Source organism: Oreochromis niloticus, linkage group LG6 (assembly GCF_001858045.2).
Source record: "Oreochromis niloticus isolate F11D_XX linkage group LG6, O_niloticus_UMD_NMBU, whole genome shotgun sequence".
Classification (NCBI taxonomy): domain Eukaryota; kingdom Metazoa; phylum Chordata; class Actinopteri; order Cichliformes; family Cichlidae; genus Oreochromis; species Oreochromis niloticus.
Genome location: NC_031971.2, coordinates 5091563 through 5111928, shown reverse-complemented (window position 1 = coordinate 5111928; position 20366 = coordinate 5091563). Strand labels below are relative to the sequence as shown.

General features: G+C 38.9%; 1 protein-coding gene across 2 annotated transcripts in view; it reads left to right on the top strand.

Annotated features, from left to right (window-relative positions):
• Positions 1-14505, top strand: part of vegfc (vascular endothelial growth factor c) — a 69907-nt gene extending 55402 nt beyond the window's left edge. For both annotated transcript variants that reach the window (XM_003459789.5, XM_019360496.2), the window contains exons 5-7: positions 436-578; positions 6295-6610; positions 14011-14505. In XM_003459789.5, the coding sequence (XP_003459837.1) occupies positions 436-578; positions 6295-6610; positions 14011-14119 (568 nt within the window). In that variant the 3' untranslated portion in view covers positions 14120-14505. The remainder of the gene's footprint in view (positions 1-435; positions 579-6294; positions 6611-14010) is intronic.
• The last annotated feature ends 5861 nt before the right edge of the window (positions 14506-20366 follow it).

Below are 20366 nucleotides of genomic sequence, written 5' to 3'. Positions count from 1 at the left end.
GGGACTGTTTTGGCTTTGTCCTGGTAACTGTACCATATAACCCATTTTTATTCTAGTGCCTTCCTATTTTGGATATTTAAACAGTCACAACACTTGCAGTGAAGCCTGAATTTCTCCTGATGTAGCTTGAGGTTTTTCCTTTGCATCCCGATCATTTTTCCCAGCAACACTGTGTGAAGGAGAGGTCTCACAAGAGCTACAAAGCTCATTGACTGTTTTTATACATGCACTTATTACAGTTAAACTGTCACAGGTATGGAAACTTGAATGATCAGTAATATTTTCAAAAACTGGCTGCTTTTTCACAAAATTTGCTCCATTCTGTGTGAACCAGTGAGCACATCTATACTGCCGAACACAGAAAAAAGAAAACATAATTTGAGAACATGAGGATTAACCAAGTATTATCAATCTTTTTGTCCCTGTCTATTGAAGGTGTCCATTAGCCAACAGGACGTGTCCTCTTGGTCAGACCTGGAGCAACAGGCAATGCATGTGCATCAGTATCACTGCCAGTATGCATGTCAATCCTCTTCCCCCACTAGTGTTCCCTACAAAGCCCTCCCAGCAGCACACTGGTGAGTAGAGATGGCACGATACCACTTTTTTATGTCCGATACCGATACCGATATCATAAATTTGGATATCTGCTGATACCGATATGAATCCGATATAGTGTGTTTTTTAATCAATAAAACTGTTTTTTTAATATCTTGCTGCATTTTGTATAAGTTCATACTCAAGTGTAAATAAACAATAACACTAAAGCTATTCTGTTATACCTGTATGTAAAAAATACACTGCACCCAAAATATTTCATAGTTCAGCAACACTGATCAATCTAATAAACTTAAACCTGCTCCATCCTCCCTATTCTGGTATTTTAAAGAGTACTTAGCAGAAATATTAAGCAACCTAACTAATAGGGTTGCAAACTCCCAGCAAAAAAAAATAGGGAACCACCCCCCACCCTCCACGTCATGATGCTTAATCGATGTAATCAACTTTAATTTGATGCAGGGTGAAAAAAAATGCACAGAATTAAATTATTTTTCAAGAATAATTAAATAGATTCAACATCTTTCTTCAACAGAATTGCAGACTGCACAGATGGTATCTTCCCAAAGGAAAAAGTACTATAGCTTACTAGGGTATATTAGACTTAACAGTTACTATATACAGTAATGGACTTCTATACATTTTACATCAGATTAAAACTTTGGGTGTAAGATTCAGATAATTATTTATTAAAAGCGAGACATTTTAAATGAGAATAAGAAAGAAAAGTATGTCTTTGTGCCCCCTTTTCCCTGTTCATGCCCTATCGGCCCCCCTGGCTACACTTTGCTAGATCCGCCCCTGCACAGTTACCAGCCGTCAGCTACGTAGAAAAGGATCCTGGTGTAGAAAGTAATATTAAATACATTCTAACAACAGCTTATCAAGCTTAAACGTGCTGCTGTTGTTCCGCCGCTGGTTTCCTCTTTCTGGTGCAAAGTGGGCCAAAAACAAAGAAGAGAGACGGACGCTTTACAAACATTCAGAGATGAACTTACACACTTGCTTTACTTCTCTCTGGGATAACTTCCTCGGAGATGAAATGCTGGTTTGGTAGCTAGGCTACAAATACACACAGCTGCTCTATCAGGTGAGCACACTGCTCCAACGTGCTACGGTTATGAGCCGAGTTACGCCGTGTTGCAAGTTTTGTGAGGTGTTTTTTTTTATATTTAATGTATCGGATTACATTTTTAATTTCTCACCGATATCCGATCCAGTAATTTACGTCAGTATCGGACCGATACCGATACGTAATATCGGATCGGTCCATCTCTACTGGTGAGTGTATCTTTTTTCTTTTTTAAGAAAATACTGCAAAGTTACAGTTGGTTATTTTACTCAAACAATTCTAAAAAAAAAAAAAAAAAGAAAAGAGAGAAAGAAAAAACAACAATTATAGCTGGTGACAGGCTTAAAGTAGGCATAAGAGCAAGGGATTATCATCTGCTTCCACAAAGTTAAATCTGCAGTACTACGCACTGTTTATGGTACTGTGTGGTTCTTACTTTTGCATGTCGTTGCACTACCTAAAATCAAACCTCATCACCTAATTCATGTGAAATTAAAGTACTCTAATTAAAGCAACTACTGTTCAATAATCCAGCCTAGAAGCAATAAATGCATAAACTAGTTTTTCATTATCACTCTGAAAGAGAATGTTTCTAATTTTAGAGATATGCATATTTGTTGTGTACATTGAAGGAAATATCCTGGTCAAAAAAGGCCAGTAATGCCATCCAGAGTAAGGATCTAGTTAGATACCATGTTTCTAAAATGTTTATGACCAAGTACAATAATCTCATTTTTATTGGAATTTAGAATTAGGAAATTAGAGGTTATCAAAGTCTTTATGTCTTTAACACGTTCCTACAGTAAAACTAATTGTTGTGAGTCATCTGGCATCATGGATAGATAAAGCCTTGTTATCCTTGTTGTAGCCTTGTTCAAAAGGCTACAAGAGCTACATGCCAACAGAGGCTTTACGGTATTTTCAAAAGTACTGCATGAATTGTTTAGGAATTACAGCTGTTTACACATTGTTCCCATTTTTAAAGGTTCAACAGTCATTGCACAACATATTGTTCAATGTAAGGATTGTTATTGATGCTTGGATGAAAATCTTTTTCACTCATTGTTTGGCTGAAGTCTACAACCCTGTGCCATAACAAATGCAGTATCTCCTCCTTTGAGATACTCTGCCAGGACTTTAAGATGAGATAGTAAATAATTCTTTTATCACATATTTGGGAATTTCTTTCATCACAATAATAAAAGTGTTGTAAAGCATTATATGATAGATATATTGTACAAAATGATTGAACCCCACATAGCAGGCGGGTCTGGTCCGGATCTGGTGTTAAGCCAGCACTGCTGGCTGACTTCTGGCATGGTAAGTGGTATTTCACCCAGATGTTGGCCAGGTCTGGCGTAGATGGCACTGTTTATGTGATGGCATGCCACATCTGGCCCGATTATGGTTTGGTTTATGTGGCCCAGGCTCATAGAAAACAGGTCCTCCCTGAATCTGGCATCAAGCTGGCACTTCTGACTGACTGGTGTCATGGCAGGGTGTATGTCAACCAGATGTGGGCCAGGTCTGGCAATGATGGCACTGTTTATGTTCCTATTTTCCTATTTTAGTTAGAAGACCCAAATGCCATGTTGCAATACTATACAGCAATAGTAGCCAACGTTTCATGCTACTTTTGCACTATTATCTATTATGTTCCGGCACATGTTGTTATTACATGGATTGACTAAGGTACACATTAGGCTGACATCTGGGGCCAGAGCTGAAACTGTTCTGGGCCAGCAGAGGGCCAGCAGAGTGTCTGCAACAGGTCTTGTGCTGGCCCATGTGTGGGCCACCTCTGGCAAACCAGGGGTGTAGCATCTACACTAATCAAAAAAAAGGAGCTACAGGAAAGGCATAAGTACTTACTGTAGTTCTTTATGGTTGTTTCTGTGTGGCATCTGTTCTAGTTGATGTTCAGGGTCAATCTTTCTGAAAGCCAGATCTCAGTTAAAATTAGAGCTCTTATTTCTTGTTGCGTTGTAATCCTGGCTCTTAGCTTGTCCAGTTTATTTTGTGGAGACCTAGACAAAGGCTGTGGACCCCACTGGGTAGTACTTGATACTATGGCAGACTACAAAGTCCTGGCAGAGTGTCTCAATGGAGGAGATACTGCATTTGTGATAGAACAGGGTTGTAGACTTCAGCCAAACATTGAGTGAAATAGATTTTCATCTGAGCAACGATAACAATCCTTACATTGAACAATATGTTGTCCAGTGACAGTTGAAACGTTATAAATGGGAACAATGTGTAAACACAGCTGTAATATCTAAACAGTTCATGCAGTACTTTTGAAAATACCCTTTGAAAGCATGTATTTCAGTCACATATTAATTGTACAGTGTACGGAGCAAAATTACAAAAGATGTGGTACTGACAAAACACTACATGTACAACAAGACATGCAAATTCAAGTGAGACCCCCCGAAAAATTCAACAAATAAACTGAAAAAAGGACAAATTAGCAGTTTCTATGAGACCAGATGCAAAGTTCAAGGATCAAAAAGACAAGTTTCATTGTCATCTGCAGCCAGGTTCATGGCAGAAAGCTAGGCTTTATAGTGCAGGTAAACTACAATATCAAAATTCCTATACAACCTCTTTCATTTCATGTAGGTTATTGTGAGTTGACTGTATTGTAGCCTTCTTTAGAAATCTAATGACTATAATGAAGCCTGTGGGCTGTGAAATATTATCGTTGGTATTTATGGTTGGAGTAGAGAGATTAGTTTAGATTAGATAAAACTTTATTAATTAAACTTCAGGTGGGTTACTCCGGGAAATTCAGAGTAACCTTACATGATAACACTATTCACTCATAATAATGAGTATGTCTGTTTTTTATGTATGTGTGCAGAGTGTATTTGCCACTGACTGTCACAATGAATTAAAACTAAGACTGTCAGCCAAACCACAATGCAGCAGCATAATGTGATTCTGCACAATAACATGTTTTTTACATGTTTCTTTAGAAATATTATGCAAGTCCTTTACAAGCCTCTTTCGATATTAAATAAAATCCCCTAACCCAAATCAAACACCCTCTCTTGGCTCTTTTTTGTAATATATTAATGGTTTAACTTTGTAACTTTGTAAACCAATGTTCTGGAACAGTTTCTAACTGATTCTTGACATAGTCAGTTTACTAAATCACGACATATGAAGGAGTGGGCTGTACTTTACATTTACGCATTTTGTAAAAGCTGCAGGGTCTATATCAAGAGTTCCCTTGTTATTCTTGTATAGAATTGAGAAAATATAAAGATTGACAACCATTAAAAGCACATGGCTTCAGGAGGAACCCATGCAAACACAGGAGAAAGTCCACAACCAGATGGTCAATTTGAACCAGTGACCTTCCTGCTATGAGAGAACAGTCCTACCCACCATGCCACTCCTAGCTGACTTAGTGCTCTCAAAAAAGTATTTCCCTTATATGATGTGTAATTTGTACAACCAGATAATCAGTTCATTTTAATTCTTTTGTTATTGCCTTAAATATGTTGTCATTGTTATTAATACTTATCATCTATCTTCAGTCAGATGCATACACAGTGTAATTCAGCTGAATTAAAAAAAATATATATATACTGCCAGAAATTTTATAAAGTGCCAAATGCTGCCAACAATGCTCTAATAGGATGATATGGTACTATAAGGTTATTAAGATCAGGTGGGGCCTGATTGTTATAAGACCTTGTATGTGAGGAGCACGATGTTAAATTTGTTAAATAATTAACCTCAGTGTGTGAGGAGGACTCGCCATTTACATGAACAAATTTGAGTCTATTAGGTTGTGATTCAAACCACCACAGCTTAGTACCTTTAATTCCTAGTGTATGCTATAATCTTTGTAATACAATATTATGGTCAACAGTATAGAACACTGCACTGAGGTCAGGTCACAGAGATGAGTCCACAGAGGCCATAAACAGATAATTTCTAACTTTCACTAACGCTGTCTCTGTACTGTGATGAGTTCTGAAACATGACTGAAACTACAATCAAAACAATTTTCTGCAGATAATCAGTTAGCTGTTTTACAGCCTATATGTTGGCCTATAATTAGCTAAGATGGCTTTTAAGCAATGGTTTAATTACTGATCTTCTAAAGTAGTGAGACACCCTTTCCTCTCAAGATTACAGTTTATCTACTTTAAGGTGTGTGTTTGAGAGTTATACTAGAGAGTCAAGTATTTTTGATTTTTGAAGAGGTGTCACAGTATTCCGAGTCATACGCAATGACGTAATACTATTAACAAAACGATCGACCTTGATGGGAGCAGAGTTCAGGTAGTTGCTCTTCAATATGTTGTCACATGTGATAAAAAAGCTTTTGTCCCATTCCTGATTTGATAGGGTTTTTTTGTTGCATATTTATCACATTTAAATCATCATTAAACAAAAATTATTATTATATAAAGATAATCTGAGGAAATGCAAAATGCATTTTTAAATAATGTTTTCATCTATTAATGAAAAAAAATTCTATTCATTCTGTTCTGTTCTACCTGGATCTGTGTGACAAAGTAATTCTGCTCCTTACCAGAAAATCCTGAAGTAGAATGTTTGGCTATCAGTTTGTGCTGATGTATTTAGTTAATGCTAAATTTAAGTAACCAACTTCATCAGTGTCTCTCTTTCTTCCAACTGTACAGACATATTCTCAGAAGATTTATGTGGCCCCAATAAGAAACTGGACGTGGAAAGTTGTCAGTGTGTGTGCCACCAAACTAAAGACTGTGGTCCTAACCGTCACTTGAATCGCAATACCTGCCAGTGTGTTTGCAACTTGCCACCTAGCCTATCCTGCCCACAGAACCATGTATTCAACAAGGAGACCTGTCAATGCACATGCAGCAAGACATGCCCAAGACATCAGCCTCTCAACAAGACAAAGTGCTCCTGTGAATGCACTGAGTCGCCAAATAAGTGCTTCCTGAAAGGAAGGAGGTTCCACCAAGCCACATGCAGGTAAGGAAAGATGTGAGAAGTCCAGTACCTTCCATCTGCTGTTTACTCATTTAAAATAACATTGTTGGCAGGAATAGATGGGATTGGAATAGATAGAACCTTGTCTTCAATCAATAGCGTGAATATTAAATCTATGCTTATACATAACTTAATCCAGAGGTGTCAAACTCCAGGCCTCGAAGGCCGTTGTTCTGCAGGTTTTAGAAAACACCCTGGGTCAACACACCTGAATCAAATGATTAGTTCATTACCAGGCTTCTAGAGAACTTCAAGACATGTTGAGGAGGTAATTTAACCATTTCAGTCAGCTGTGTTGAATCAAGGACACATCTAAAACCTGCAGGACACCCACCCTCGAGGCCTGGAGTTTGACACCAGTGACTTAACTAATTAGATACACCAAAAACTGTTATCAGCCACGTTAAATCAACGTCTTTTAAATACATCTTTTAAAAGTTTTAGACCCATAGATTTGACTAAAAGAGATCACTAGATGCAAAATATGCAAAAACTGAAATAGATCACTTTGGAAAGGTTTATAAAGCCATTATAAGCCTACAGGTTTTCCAAGATTAACATTCAGAGACTTTAAATACATTTGGAGAAGATTTATGCTCAGATAACCTAACAGTATGACATAAAGCTCTTTTTCATGAGGTATAAACCAAACACAGATGTCCAAAAATAGGATATTGTACCTATATGGTCGAGGCTTGAGGTAGCAGTACAAGTAGGAATGATTTATTGCTTCAGAGGCAGGGTGAAGCACACTGAAGAAGAAACCAAGAGGGATCGAAAGAACTTCAGAGAAAACATCAGGTTATTAGTTTTAATGCATGGTCAATAAAGTAGGTAAGAAATTCCCAGAAAGTTGACTCTGTTGTTCTGCAGTGTTTTCAAGATTCAAAGCGTTTATTGTCATGTGTACCAAGAAAAAAAGGATTTCTCTGTACAATGAAATTCTTTCTCTGCTGTCCACACATAGGTGCCAGTTAATATTTACAATAGATAAAACACAAATAGCATGAATAAATAAATGGTGACAAAAAAAATTGAAGTATTAAATAGATTTATGTGCAAAACAGCTATGAGCTTAATGTGCTGGTTGATATGTAAGATGACCTGATGTGCAAAAAATTATTATTACTGTTAAAATAGGTCAGCTGAGTGTGTTATCAATTAGATTAAATTTTTATTATCATTATTATTATTATTATTATTATTATTATTATTATTATTATTATTATTATTAGTTAATTTTTTTCAATTTTATTTATATAGTGCTGACTCACAAAAAATCATCTGCATTTTCAGTAGGAGAAATGCCTGCATTTATACATGGTCCAAATGCACAATGATAAAAACTAGGCCCACTAGCTAACAATGAGTTACAAGATGACTTTCATTATAGTTAATATGACCATTGATCAATGACCATGAGTAGTATTCACAGAGTCAGATAATGGCTACAATAAATTTATTATCCATAAATGATCAAAAGTAAAAGTACTTATTTTCTATATTTATTATTTTGCAGCAAGATGTTACCATCAGTGTTATATGAATTAATATTACTGTTGCAAATGTTTAGATTGAGTTTGTTTTAACCACTTAATACTTGGTTTAATCTACAGCATTTTATTTTGTAAAATCATATGTCTTATAGTGGCTGTGTCATGGTCCTGAGTCTGGGGACCCAGTGTTTTTGACAATTTCTGATTTTGAATAATCTTTGATTTAGTGTTATTTTTGGTACTGTCATTTGTATTTCTAGGTTCCTTAGTTATGCCTAGGTTATATTTGTTTTTTTTGTTACTGTTCCTCCCCTATGTTCTCTGTGTCATGCCAAGTTAGTTGTGTTCTGTCTGTTCTTCCCCCGATCACAGTGTCAAGTTTACATCTTAGTCTATGTCTAATGTTTCCTGTTTTATTTTGATAGAGCTGTGCCCTATGTTAGTGTATTCAGATTTGTTTCCTCCCTGTCTCGTTATGTTAGATTAGGCCCACCTGTGTTTCCCTCCTGTTTTAAATTCCCTCGTTACCCTCTGTGTATACATTGTGTGTGTTTTCCTTTGTTTCTTGTTGGGTCATCTGTTTGTCATGTGTCAAGCTCAGTTAATTTCATGTTCAAGTTTCCCTGTCCATATATAGGTTTCATGTCTCAGGTTGTCATGTGTTCAGGTTTCATGTATTTAAGAATTAGTTGTTTTCCCAGTTTAGGTTTTGTTAGGTTAGTTTTTGTTTCCCTTTTTCTTTTTTTCTTTGCACTGTATTCAGCCGCCAATAAAGGCTCGCTTTTAGTTTAAGTTCCGTACATTCTCAGGTGTCTGCATTTGGGTCCACTCTCCACTCCACATGGTCTGCCAGCACAGACCTTGACACGCTGTCCAGTGAAGAATACATATATCTGTAACCGCTAAGACTGGTGAATATAAATCTTCACCTCCAAGTCCGTTTGCATACAAGAGGAAGGGGAGTAAGTGGGTCAGCGCTCAGGGCACAGAAACTAAGTTGGCCTTAAACACACCATTTATTTCCATGGAAACAAACACAGCCAGAATTTCAAATACAGTTTAAAATCCCCCCCTATACAATAAAAAGAGTGTTCTCAATATGCTAAAAACCCTGCTGGCAGGAATAAATATATACTATCAAAACCAAAAGCTAAAAAAATGCTTCCCATATGCTAAAATCCCCCCCCCCCACAGTCCTATAATCCCGCAGTCCAGCCACACTCGGGCAAATGTTCCTTATCTGACAGAGACAGGAGAGGAATTCCTCTTCCGGGATGGAAATCTCGTCAGCCAGAAGACGATCAGGGAGGAGGCTCCTGTCTCCTCCTGACGGCGCGTCACCGTACAGTCCAGCCACTCTCCACACCTGAACACGGCTTCCCTCGTAGCACCACCCTGAAACAGCAGACACGGGCCAGCAACGTTGTCGGCACAGCCGCTGTTACCCTCCCCCGGCAAAGCTGCGCCTAGTGCCCAACAGTGGGAAAGCGATACTCACAGATGCAGGCAGAGGCGTACCCCTGCCCTGCTGTGGATTTCACGCATCGCCTCCCACTGTCGCTATTCTGGCCGTCGGGACTGGATCGCCGGGTTCCGCTGGCCGGTCGCCGAATGTCTCGTGGCACCCCACTGTCAAGCCGCAGGTCCTTCTTTACATATGCTGGCGTGCACGCGTTTTGTTTCCTCCTGCTCACTTTTCGTGCGTCTCTCCTTTCGTCTCTGCGCTCACTATCCCCCTTAACAGGTTGTTTGGCTGATAGTCCGTCTCGGGGAACGCCCTCACCTCATTGGTGCCTACAATTGTCCGCTTAGTCCACTGTGGATTAAAAGAATATTGTGCAACAACACTAAAACACACAATATAAATATGAAGATAAAACCATGCAGTAGAAATATCAATAACAAACATGCAATATAAATATCACAATAAAATCATGCAAATAAAATCAACACTATGTACCAATACACAGTCTGATGCAAAACAAAATATAAAAACACAATTTTCCACTATGTGACATATCTAAGCTTGATATTTAAAAAGTATAGTAATTGTACTTATAAAAGAAAATCACATTGATTTAAAGGCTTGACCACAATGTGGCATGTTAAACTGTTAATGTCTACAAAAGTATAAAAAAAGTAAGAAGTGAAGGTGGCATATTAGAATAATGGCTTCTGGTACGATAGTCTCCCAGGCTGTCACATACAAGCTGCTGACCACTTAGTTTGAGCACCTCCAGACATTATTGACTGGAGCATTACAATGCCGACCCCATACAGATTTGAGGTGCTCTGTAATCAAGTAGATTTATTCCTGATTCCAGAGAAATTAGCCAAATGCGGCCACAACATGGCAATAATTTGAAGGATGGATTGCATACAGCAATTAATGCTGTTGGAATGCAAGAATAAAGGCTCTCTTTTCTTGCCAGTATTTTGTGACTCCTGTTTTTTTTTATTTCTCTGTGCCTTAAATTATACATTGGTTTATTGATGTAATTTTGTCCATCTATTTATTATTTATTTTAATCTCTGCAATCAGTCCATACAGGGTAAATGGTCTGCATTTGTATAGCGCTTTACTTAGTCCCTAAGGACCCCAAAGCGCTTTACACTACATTCAGTCATTCACCCATTCACACACAGGTGATGGCAAGCTACATTGTAGCCACAGCTGCCCTGGGGCGCACTGACAGAGGCGAGGCTGCCGGACACTGGCGCCACCGGGCCCTCTGACCACCACCAGTAGGCACACATGGGGTTAGTATCTTGCCCAAGGATATTTGGCATGTAGCCTGGAGCAGCCTGGGATCGAACCACCAACCTTCTTGTTAGTGGCTGACCTGCTCTGCCACCTGAGCTACAGCCACCCCTATCACTTGTAATCCCCTCACATAAATATGCACCAATTTGTAATCCAGTCATCCATTTTGTCATTAGCTTACTGACTTGGTAGGTGAAGCATGCTGGTATAAACATTTTAGCTAATTTACTGTATGTACCAAATATTTTTAATTAATGATGTACTTAGCAATTATTTTTTTTCATTTGGGAAAGTTTTTTCTCTGGGAAAGATTTCATCATCATCATCATCATCATCATCATCATCATTTATTTATACAGCACTTTAAAAACACACCTGGTAGAACAAAGTGCTGTACAAAACTAATATGCACATAGTAATAAAAATAAAAAATAAAAAATCAGTTACCCACAGAGTTAAAAGCCAAGGAATAAAAATAGGTTTTTAATAAAGACTTAAAAACTGGCACTGATGTAGCCTGTCTAATACGGAGAGGAAGGTTATTCCAAAGCATCGGCGCTGCAACAGAGAACGCTCGGTGTCCTCTACGTTTCAGCCGTGACTTTGGAACAGAAAGCAGCAACTGCTCAGCTGACCGAAGGGAACGAGTGGGGACGTGGGGCTTCAACAAGTCAGACAAATAAACAGGTGCCAGACCATTTAGAGATTTAAAAACCAATAAAAAGACTTTAAACGGATCCTAAATTCAATTGGAAGCCAGTGTAGAGAGGCCAATATCGGAGTGATGTGATCAAATTTTCTACAGCTACACATAAATGCACACATTCAAACCTTCAGGATGTTAGTGGCTCTGTGTAACCAGAGTAAGGCACTGATTCCACACCAGTATGTAGGGGTTTGTTGCAGTCCCCTAGTGTGCTAATGACTTCTCCGAGCTGTCAGTTAACCATTTCCTCTACTGCACAGGAGGAAACACGCACACATACACACACATCCATCCATCTGGTCCACTTTCAACCCACTGTGACCCTGTTTGAGAGTGATTTATGAGTAGAGCGTAACAGTAGGAATCTAGGGGATCTGATCATTATGCGTATGTGACTATGAACATGCGTTTAAAAGAAATTCTGCTTGTCCATTTTAACTCATCTGTGTATTTGAAAGGGGCTTGATTGGTCTTATTGAGTAACAGCAACTAAATATTCTGTCATTCACCATGTGAGACCCTGTGCAGCTGAAAAAGAATGGGTGATTGCACAATTTATAATGATAAAGTATGTATAATAAAAGATTAGATCATTGTTTGTTCCTTAAACTTCCTTGGCTACAAGGCTTGTATGTCTGTTTGGACAATGAGGCCTACATTTTAGGTTACAGTTAACCAAACATGCGCTAGGACATATCATGTTAAGATATGTAAGCTCTTTTTCTGTTGCCAATTATGACTGAGAGATGAACGTTTTTTTTAATATCAAAAATATCTAAGTAGTCAGTTATTTGACTTTTTTCTTATTACCCTAAACAAAACTCCAGAGTAATTGCATCAGGATGGAAAGTAATAAATTTAAATTCTGTTGAAAGCTCTGGTAAATCTGGCATTGGCTGTAAATCATTTGGTAACTCTAAAGGGAGCAGTTTTGCCCACTATTTGTAGTCGTGTTGGCTGAAGGGAAAACACGCAGGCTTCTGGGACACAGAAAACAGAACATTTATTATACATATGTAGAGGAATATATACAGTCCCTATCAAAAGTTTAAGACCACTTGAAAAAGGCAAAAAATCATATGGTTGGATCTTAGCATGCAACAAGAAGAAATGGGAGTGTGACAAGACTTTTTTTTGAGCATGGAATTTATTGAAAACGACGCTTAAACTAAAACAGGCTGTTTTCCAGCTGATCAAAAGTTTAGGACCACATACCTTTAAAAGGCCAAATCTGTGCAAAAATGTGCCACAGAACTCATCGTTTGAACTTTGCAAGAGAGCACCAAACATGAGACATTGAAAGGTGGAAGAAAGTTTTATTCTCTGATGAGAAAAAGTTTAACCTTGATGGTCCTGATGGTTTTCAGTGTTACTGGCATGACAAGCAGATCCCACCTGAGATGTTTTCTACACGCCACAGTGAAGGGGCTGCCATAATGGTCTGGGGTGCTTTTGTCTTCAGTGGAACAATGGAGCTTCAGGAGGTGCAGGGGCGTCAAACGGCCACTGACTTTGTCCAGATGTTGCATAGAGCATCCCTCATGTCTGAGGGTCCTCATCTGTGTGGTAATAACTGGGTTTTTCAACAAGACAACGCTATAGTACACAATGCCCTCAGGACAAGGAACTTCTTCCAGGAGAATAACATCACTCTTTTGGACCATTGTGCGTTTTCGCCTGATCTAAATCCAATTGAGTACCTTTGGGGATGGATGGCTTTTGTGTGGCTGTATTCACCACTTGGAGAAATGTTCCCACTCACCTCATGGAAATGCTTTCATCAAGCATGCCACAATTAATTTTTGAAGAAATCAAGAATAACGGTGGAGCTACTCATTACTTAGTTCATGTTTGGAACTTTGATTTCTGTTTTGGGGTTTTTTAAAAAAAAGTTTTGTCTCACTCTCATTTCTTCTTGTTGCATGTAGAAGCTCTACTTGGAACCTTGTTAAGATCCAACCGTGCAAGGCTTTCTTGTGGTCAGTGCAGGCAGTTACAAGTTGGTCAGTCTGGTCTTGCAATCTCAAGCTACTGCTCTTTCAACTACTAGCTGGTGTTTCACAACTCTGGTATTCCTGCCGATTCCTTTCTGTGCCCCATTCATGTATTGAGCCATATGCTCAATACTTAGCTGCCTGATTGGAGCTTCAGTGTAGTATTGAGGGCAGGTTATTGGCTGGTAGGTGAATAGGACTGACTGGCCGGCCTTCAGTTAGCCATTCTGGGTGTCAACTCTTCATACTGCATATGTGTATATGTATATATATACATATATATGTATGTGTATCATATATGATGTATATCATGCCTATGATGAGTGTATGTAAACAGCTGACTAAAATTGTACAATGCATATCCTGACCTACACTGGACTGTTAGTGGTTTTGAAGCTAATTCTGTCTTTTTTTCATTGCAGTTGCCACAGGCCTCCCTGTGAAGTAAGAAGGCGAAGATGTGAACCAGGTTTCTTCTTCAGCGAGGAAGTGTGTCGCTGTGTTCCATCCCACTGGAGAAGGCTAGACTAACCTCCATGCTATGGGGACATTAACAAGATTATATTAAACTTAAAAAAAAACAATTCATCACCCATCCTCCTCAGATCTGCTGGTCATAAGTATCCCTATTAGATGTTGGGGCAGCTATATGTGTGGGCCCTAAAAAAATGTGGAGAAACCTTAGTGATTAGGGTGGAGATATGGGAAACTGGTGAGTTGAAGGTGATAAATGCACTGATTTTGATATAAAGATATTTTTATGGGAGACTGATCTGAGATGAACATTGGAAGGAAGGACACTTTTTGTCTAAGTAATTTCTTTTAAAATATTTGAGGAGTTTTTGTATCAATTATGTCTCAGTATTCTTATGTCAGATATTGATTATATAATTTATTAAAGGTTATTTTTCAACTTTCTTGCAATTTCTGTATTTTTCATAAAAATACACCATGATCAGTATTTTTGTATCATATAAAATATATGTGTGAAATAAAGTATACTGAATCTTATCTATTGTTAACTTAGGTTGTTATCCAGTCTGTTATCCCAGCTTTCACAACAGGACGGATCACCAGTTTATTGCGGGGTTAACACAAACAGTCAGATAGCCCTATTTGCTCATAGTAACTGCTAATTTTAACCTTGATGGTCCTTATGGTTTCAAGTGTACATAGCATGAATGTCTTCTGGGAGGACGTAAGGATACCCAGAAGACGTCCACACTGTTGCAGTGAGAACACTCAAACTCCACAAGTAATATCTCTGGCAAACCATAGTGTCAGTGCTGTGTTATTGTTACAATGCCTAAACACAGTCATTATGATCAAGAACCATGTTTTTTCAATTACAATATTCTCTGCAGCTAGTGACTCTAAAGATGCAAGGCATGTTAGATAGACATTAGGTAGATATTTTACAGAGAAGTTGTTTGAGCCTTTTACACAGAAATGAAATGTAAACTGTATACTCTGGCAGTGGCATTCATTCTGCCGATATCTAATCAACGTACACTGAGTAGATCTTGTTCTGATCTTTGTGAGGAGGATCACACTTGTCTCTGTGTTCTCTGTTGTGTCGAAATCCAAATCCTCTTGATTCTATAAAAATGAGCAGAGAAAAAGCCAATTTGCAGGTTCACAGTTTGGGCAGGGATTGCCTCTGTAGAGTTATTACTGTATTTTTTTTCCCCGTTATATCTGTTAAATCTATACCTGATTATTCTGTGATCTAGATTAAGCAACTAAGCATTAATTAACTATGAGTAAAATCACATTTGAAGTATTGCTCTATATTCAACAATTGCAACACTTAATATAATTTCTCTTGTCTTATCAGGACACACTGGAGAGATATAATCTCTCCAGTGTGTCCTGGGTCTGCCCTGCGGCCTCCTCCCGGTGGGACATGCCCGGAACACCTCACGCAGGAGGCATCCTTGTCAGATGCCCGACCACCTGAACTGGCTCCTTTCAGTGTGGAGGAGCAACGGCTCTATTCTGAGCCCCTCCTGGATGGCTGAACTCCTCACCCTATTTCTAAGGGTGACATAGGGTGATCGAACTCACCACCAGGTGGTGATCAGTTGACAGCTCATGCCCGCTCTTTACCCAAGTGTCCAGAACATTTGGCAGCAGGTCTGGTGATATGATTACAAAATCGATCATCAACCTGCAGCCTGGAGCGTCCTAGTGCCACATGCAATTATGGACGCTCCTATGTTCGAATATGGTGTTCATTATTGGAAAAACTGTGGTTTGCGCAGAAGTCACCACTCAGGTTCTCATCCGGGAGGCCATTCCTCCCAATCACGCCCCTCCAGGTCTTGCTGTCATTGCCCACATGACGTTGACGTCTCCCAGTACAAGAGTCCCCAGGTGGCGCACCCTCAAGCACCCTGCCCAGGGACTCCAAGAAGGGTGCATGAGAGGTTTTGTGTACTCACACACCATATAACAAAATTGTGACAGAACTTATATATATTGGAATATGGGTTGGTATATGATTTAATATGAAAATAAGTTGGGTAATCCTAATTTATTGTTTAAAAAAATTAAAAAGCCCTATTGGGAGTGTCCTCGTTCTTTAGGCAGAGGATCCTCTGCCTAATCACAAGAGCCAAGGTGTGAAAATGGGTGTAGGTCACAATCAAGGTGGCTCCTTCGATGACTGAGAACCTTCACAGATATTGTTATGAGTTAACATGTTAAGAAGTAACCAAAAATGTGGATCTCACATGAAATATGGCCACAGATGATTGTATGCCATGATTGAATACAACAACGGTTTTATTGTTATGCAAGCTGGGCTTTTTTTTTCTTGGATACCTTACGAATCTCCCTGGAGTTTGAACTTGGATTTCCTCCTTGGCCTATTAGTTGGCGAGTAGCCCAAGAAGCTGAGCTTTCCATCTACCCTTTCACCTCTATAATATTCTTCATATTTAAATTGAGCTATTTGTATATTTTTAGAGCTATTTCTTATATTTGTAAAAAAATTTTACAATGTCCTTATTTTTTAGTTAGAAACTGTACAGTTTTGCTGTGGAAAAGTTAAAACACAAGGACAGTGAAAAGTTTTCCACAATGGGCTTTTTAATATCAAAATTGGTAAACGTTTCTGTATACCAAAAATACCATCTCTACTAGGTCTGCATACATCCTTAAAATTTGTTTTTCTAGCAATACAAAGTCCTGTGTCACCCCTAAGGTTCTGTCATGTAAAGTGAATTTTAAAAAAACAACAGCCTAAGAGCACCTATTTCATAGTACATGAAAAAAAACAACAACAAAAAACCCCAACATTAAATTCTAATACATCCTGAGTGCAGAACCCGGCACATCGGCTAGCATGTTACAATGAGCAAATACACATTTACTAAAGAAGGGGTATGAATTGGAACCCTCTTGATAGTTGTTGCATCTTTTGTTAGTACTTCAATAATAACTTCAAAGTCAACAGTTACTTTTCCATATTTCTCCGTGTTGGAATTACATTTAAGAAGAAAGAGACAATTATGAACAACTTGTTACATAATAATTCACACCCAGTATCTATTTTCAAATTCCTGATTTATTTCACACTCGTTCTCTAGTAACTACATTCCATTGAAATGGGATCTTATGTCATATATATTATGGCATCTAACTGTATCACAACCCTGGATGATCTGACAACAAAAAGTTACTCAAAGACCGCAGGTAGCCTGACTGATCACATGAAAAGCACTGCAACAAAGTGAAAATGATATTACCTCAACAAGAACTGTTAAGATACCAAAAAACATCTGACATAAGCATGTTTTCTTGAATACATAAATAAAAATGCATTATTACCAATATTTTTTATCTTTACAATATAAAAATGGGACATTTATGAAATGTTAGTCAGATATTGCTTTTTTTCCATTCTAGAATGAACATAAAATAAATAACTGCAGTGTATGCACTAAGATTTCATGATTACTTTATTGACCAAGTCACAGTCAAAACATAGCATTGGGTCAGTTAAACAAAAAGAAAAGAAACAATGCATGAGAACAGGCTTTGTTATCATGAGCACTTTGCTGACAGTCTATTTCAGCAAATTATTCTTTAACCTCCTAGGACCTGGCGTCCACATATGTGGACATCACATTTTGGGTTATTTAGACCAAAATACTAAATTTTGCTCTACATGGGCCTGATATCCACTTACGAGGACATTATACTGCTACTGTTCTATCAAAATTTTAAACGAATATCCTCATATGTGGCTCTTATTTTTCTTAAAAACAAAAATAAGGTAAAAAAACCCCTGGCAATTCTTTGTTTTTACATTCATTGGGCCCCAATATGCCCAAATATCAAAGAGAAATTAAAAATGCATGTCGTGGAAGAGTTCGGGTCTTAGGAGGTTAAAGCTTTAACCCACTGAGGACCAAGACCCATGAACACCTTTTGAATTACTTCAAAAGTCCTTTGGATAGTCCACGTTAAGTGCATAGATGAGTCCAAACAAAAGGACAAATGCAGTTTGAAAGTCACAGACATCATCCAGGACCATCTGCTTCTCAATAACCAGGGCAATGCTTCTTATTGTTGAATGTCAGCACAGTCCCATCATCTTGTCATTATCCCAAATTCAACTCCCTTGGCACACATATCTTCTGGTTCTGTATGGATGTATGCAGCGGCACAGCACTCCCAACTACTATGCACCTTTTTGTGTTTTTTTTATGCTTTTTTTGTTGTGTCTTCCTCCAACGCACTGATCACTTTCAGTCATCAGGGACTAATAGACATCAGCCAGCCTGAACCCGGATTAGACAACAGTATCCCACCTGAGATTACGACCACATGGCGCTCTGTGGGTTATTGTCGGGAACAGCAAGGGGCCCAGACAGTGCAGGAAGAGGAAACAAAAGTGAGGATGCAGAGCTGGCTATCGCATCCAGCTGTGAAAATAACAGCACAAATCCCCACTTCCATCTTCCTCACAACACAAGAACCCTCGCAAACAAAACAAGGAGCTACAATTAGAGATTTACTATAACCGCTTTGTCTCAAAGTCTACTGATTGTAACTAAATCCTAAATCCATCCAAACATCTGCAAGCCCTTAGTGGAGTTATTGGGCTGGAGATTACACTGCCAGGACTGCAACAAAGAGTCCAGTAGGCTCTGTGCTTACGTGTTTCAGGACTGGTGCAATAACAGTAGAATTTACACAGTCACTGCTCACCTGACTTAAGCTCACCTGACTCAATCACCTCCAACTTATCATCAGCAAACAGTAGAGGGAGCACCCAGAGGGCATCCATATTTTTCCAGGGGATTTAATAAGGCATGTTTAACACCTGTACTCCCCAAATTCCACCAACATGTTAAGTGACATGTTGGTTGCTACAAAGAGACACCCCTCCCCCACCTGGGACAATCTGACCACTTCTCTCTGCTCCTCATCCCTGCCTACATACCCCTCAGGAAACAAACTCCTCCAAGAACCAGGGTCATTAAAATGTGGCCAGATGATGCTCTCCTCCAACTACAGGACTGTTTTGATCTGACAGACTAGTCCATCTTTGAACAGCAAGACCTGGAGACCTTCACTCAGTCTGTCCTGTGTTGTGTGTTGTGTAGAACATGTAACACTGACAAAAACCGTCTGGGTTTTTCCTAACCAAAAACCTTGGATGATGAGTGAAGTCTAGACACTGATCAGAACTCGCAACTCAGCCTTCAGGCTGAGGAAAAGTTCTTTGCACAGCATTTTGCCAAAGCCAATCTGAGGAGGAGCATCAAACAGGCCAAGGAGGGCTACAGGAGGAGGACAGAGGGACTCCTCACTGAAAACAACCCCCCGCCAGGTGTGAGGAGGTATACAAACTCACACTAACTACAAAGGATAAAGCAGCATCCAGTGTTTAAAACACCTACACAGATGCACTAATTTTGGTGTGAAAAGGTGGTGTGCATTTGTCCCATCAAACTATGAATAGGCCTCAAAGTCCCTTCTGAGCAAGGAACAAATTAAATAATAAATTAAACAGTGAAAAGTATATATGTTAAGTTTTCCTTTTGGATATCTTAGGGATTAGATTCTGTTTTGTTTTTCTTTCATAAATTAGTTTTTGTTGTAGTCTCCAGGAAGTAAAGGTGGGACAGTTGCAGAGGCTCCAGCAAACAGCCACAGTGCACACAACTCATACACAAATGTAAACATGACTCTCCATAATAGCATAATAGGGAAGGAAGCTAATGGAACTCCCCAGGTCTGCTGATGAAGCGATAAGATGTTGGCACACAGCATTTGTGATCGTGCATGTCTGTGTGTGTGTGTGCGTGTGTGTGCGCATTTGTGATTGTGTGTGTGTGTGTGTTCATGTGTGCGCGCATTTGTGATTGTGTGTGTGTGAGTGTGTGTAGAGGGGAGTAGGACTTTCTGTGCTTGGTGGCAGAAAAAGTTGTTCACACCATATATTACTGTAAAGTCCAGTATTAACAATCCCACTCCCTTCCTGCCATTGAAAATCCTCTTTGACTTATGACATTTGTGTGTTTGTCAGTGTGTGTTAATGACAGGGAGAGAGAGTGCAACCATGTAAGAGGGAAATGAGGGTACTGGGTGTGTCAGTTGCTTCGATAAACAATAGAATGAAACACTTCAAGTATGTATGCCTATGATATACATGCTCAATTAAAAGGGAATGACCACTTAGACTTTATGCTTACATAACATATATACCTAAAATTTCAATGACAGACTAAACCTGTTTTCACAGCAGACATTCATACTGACC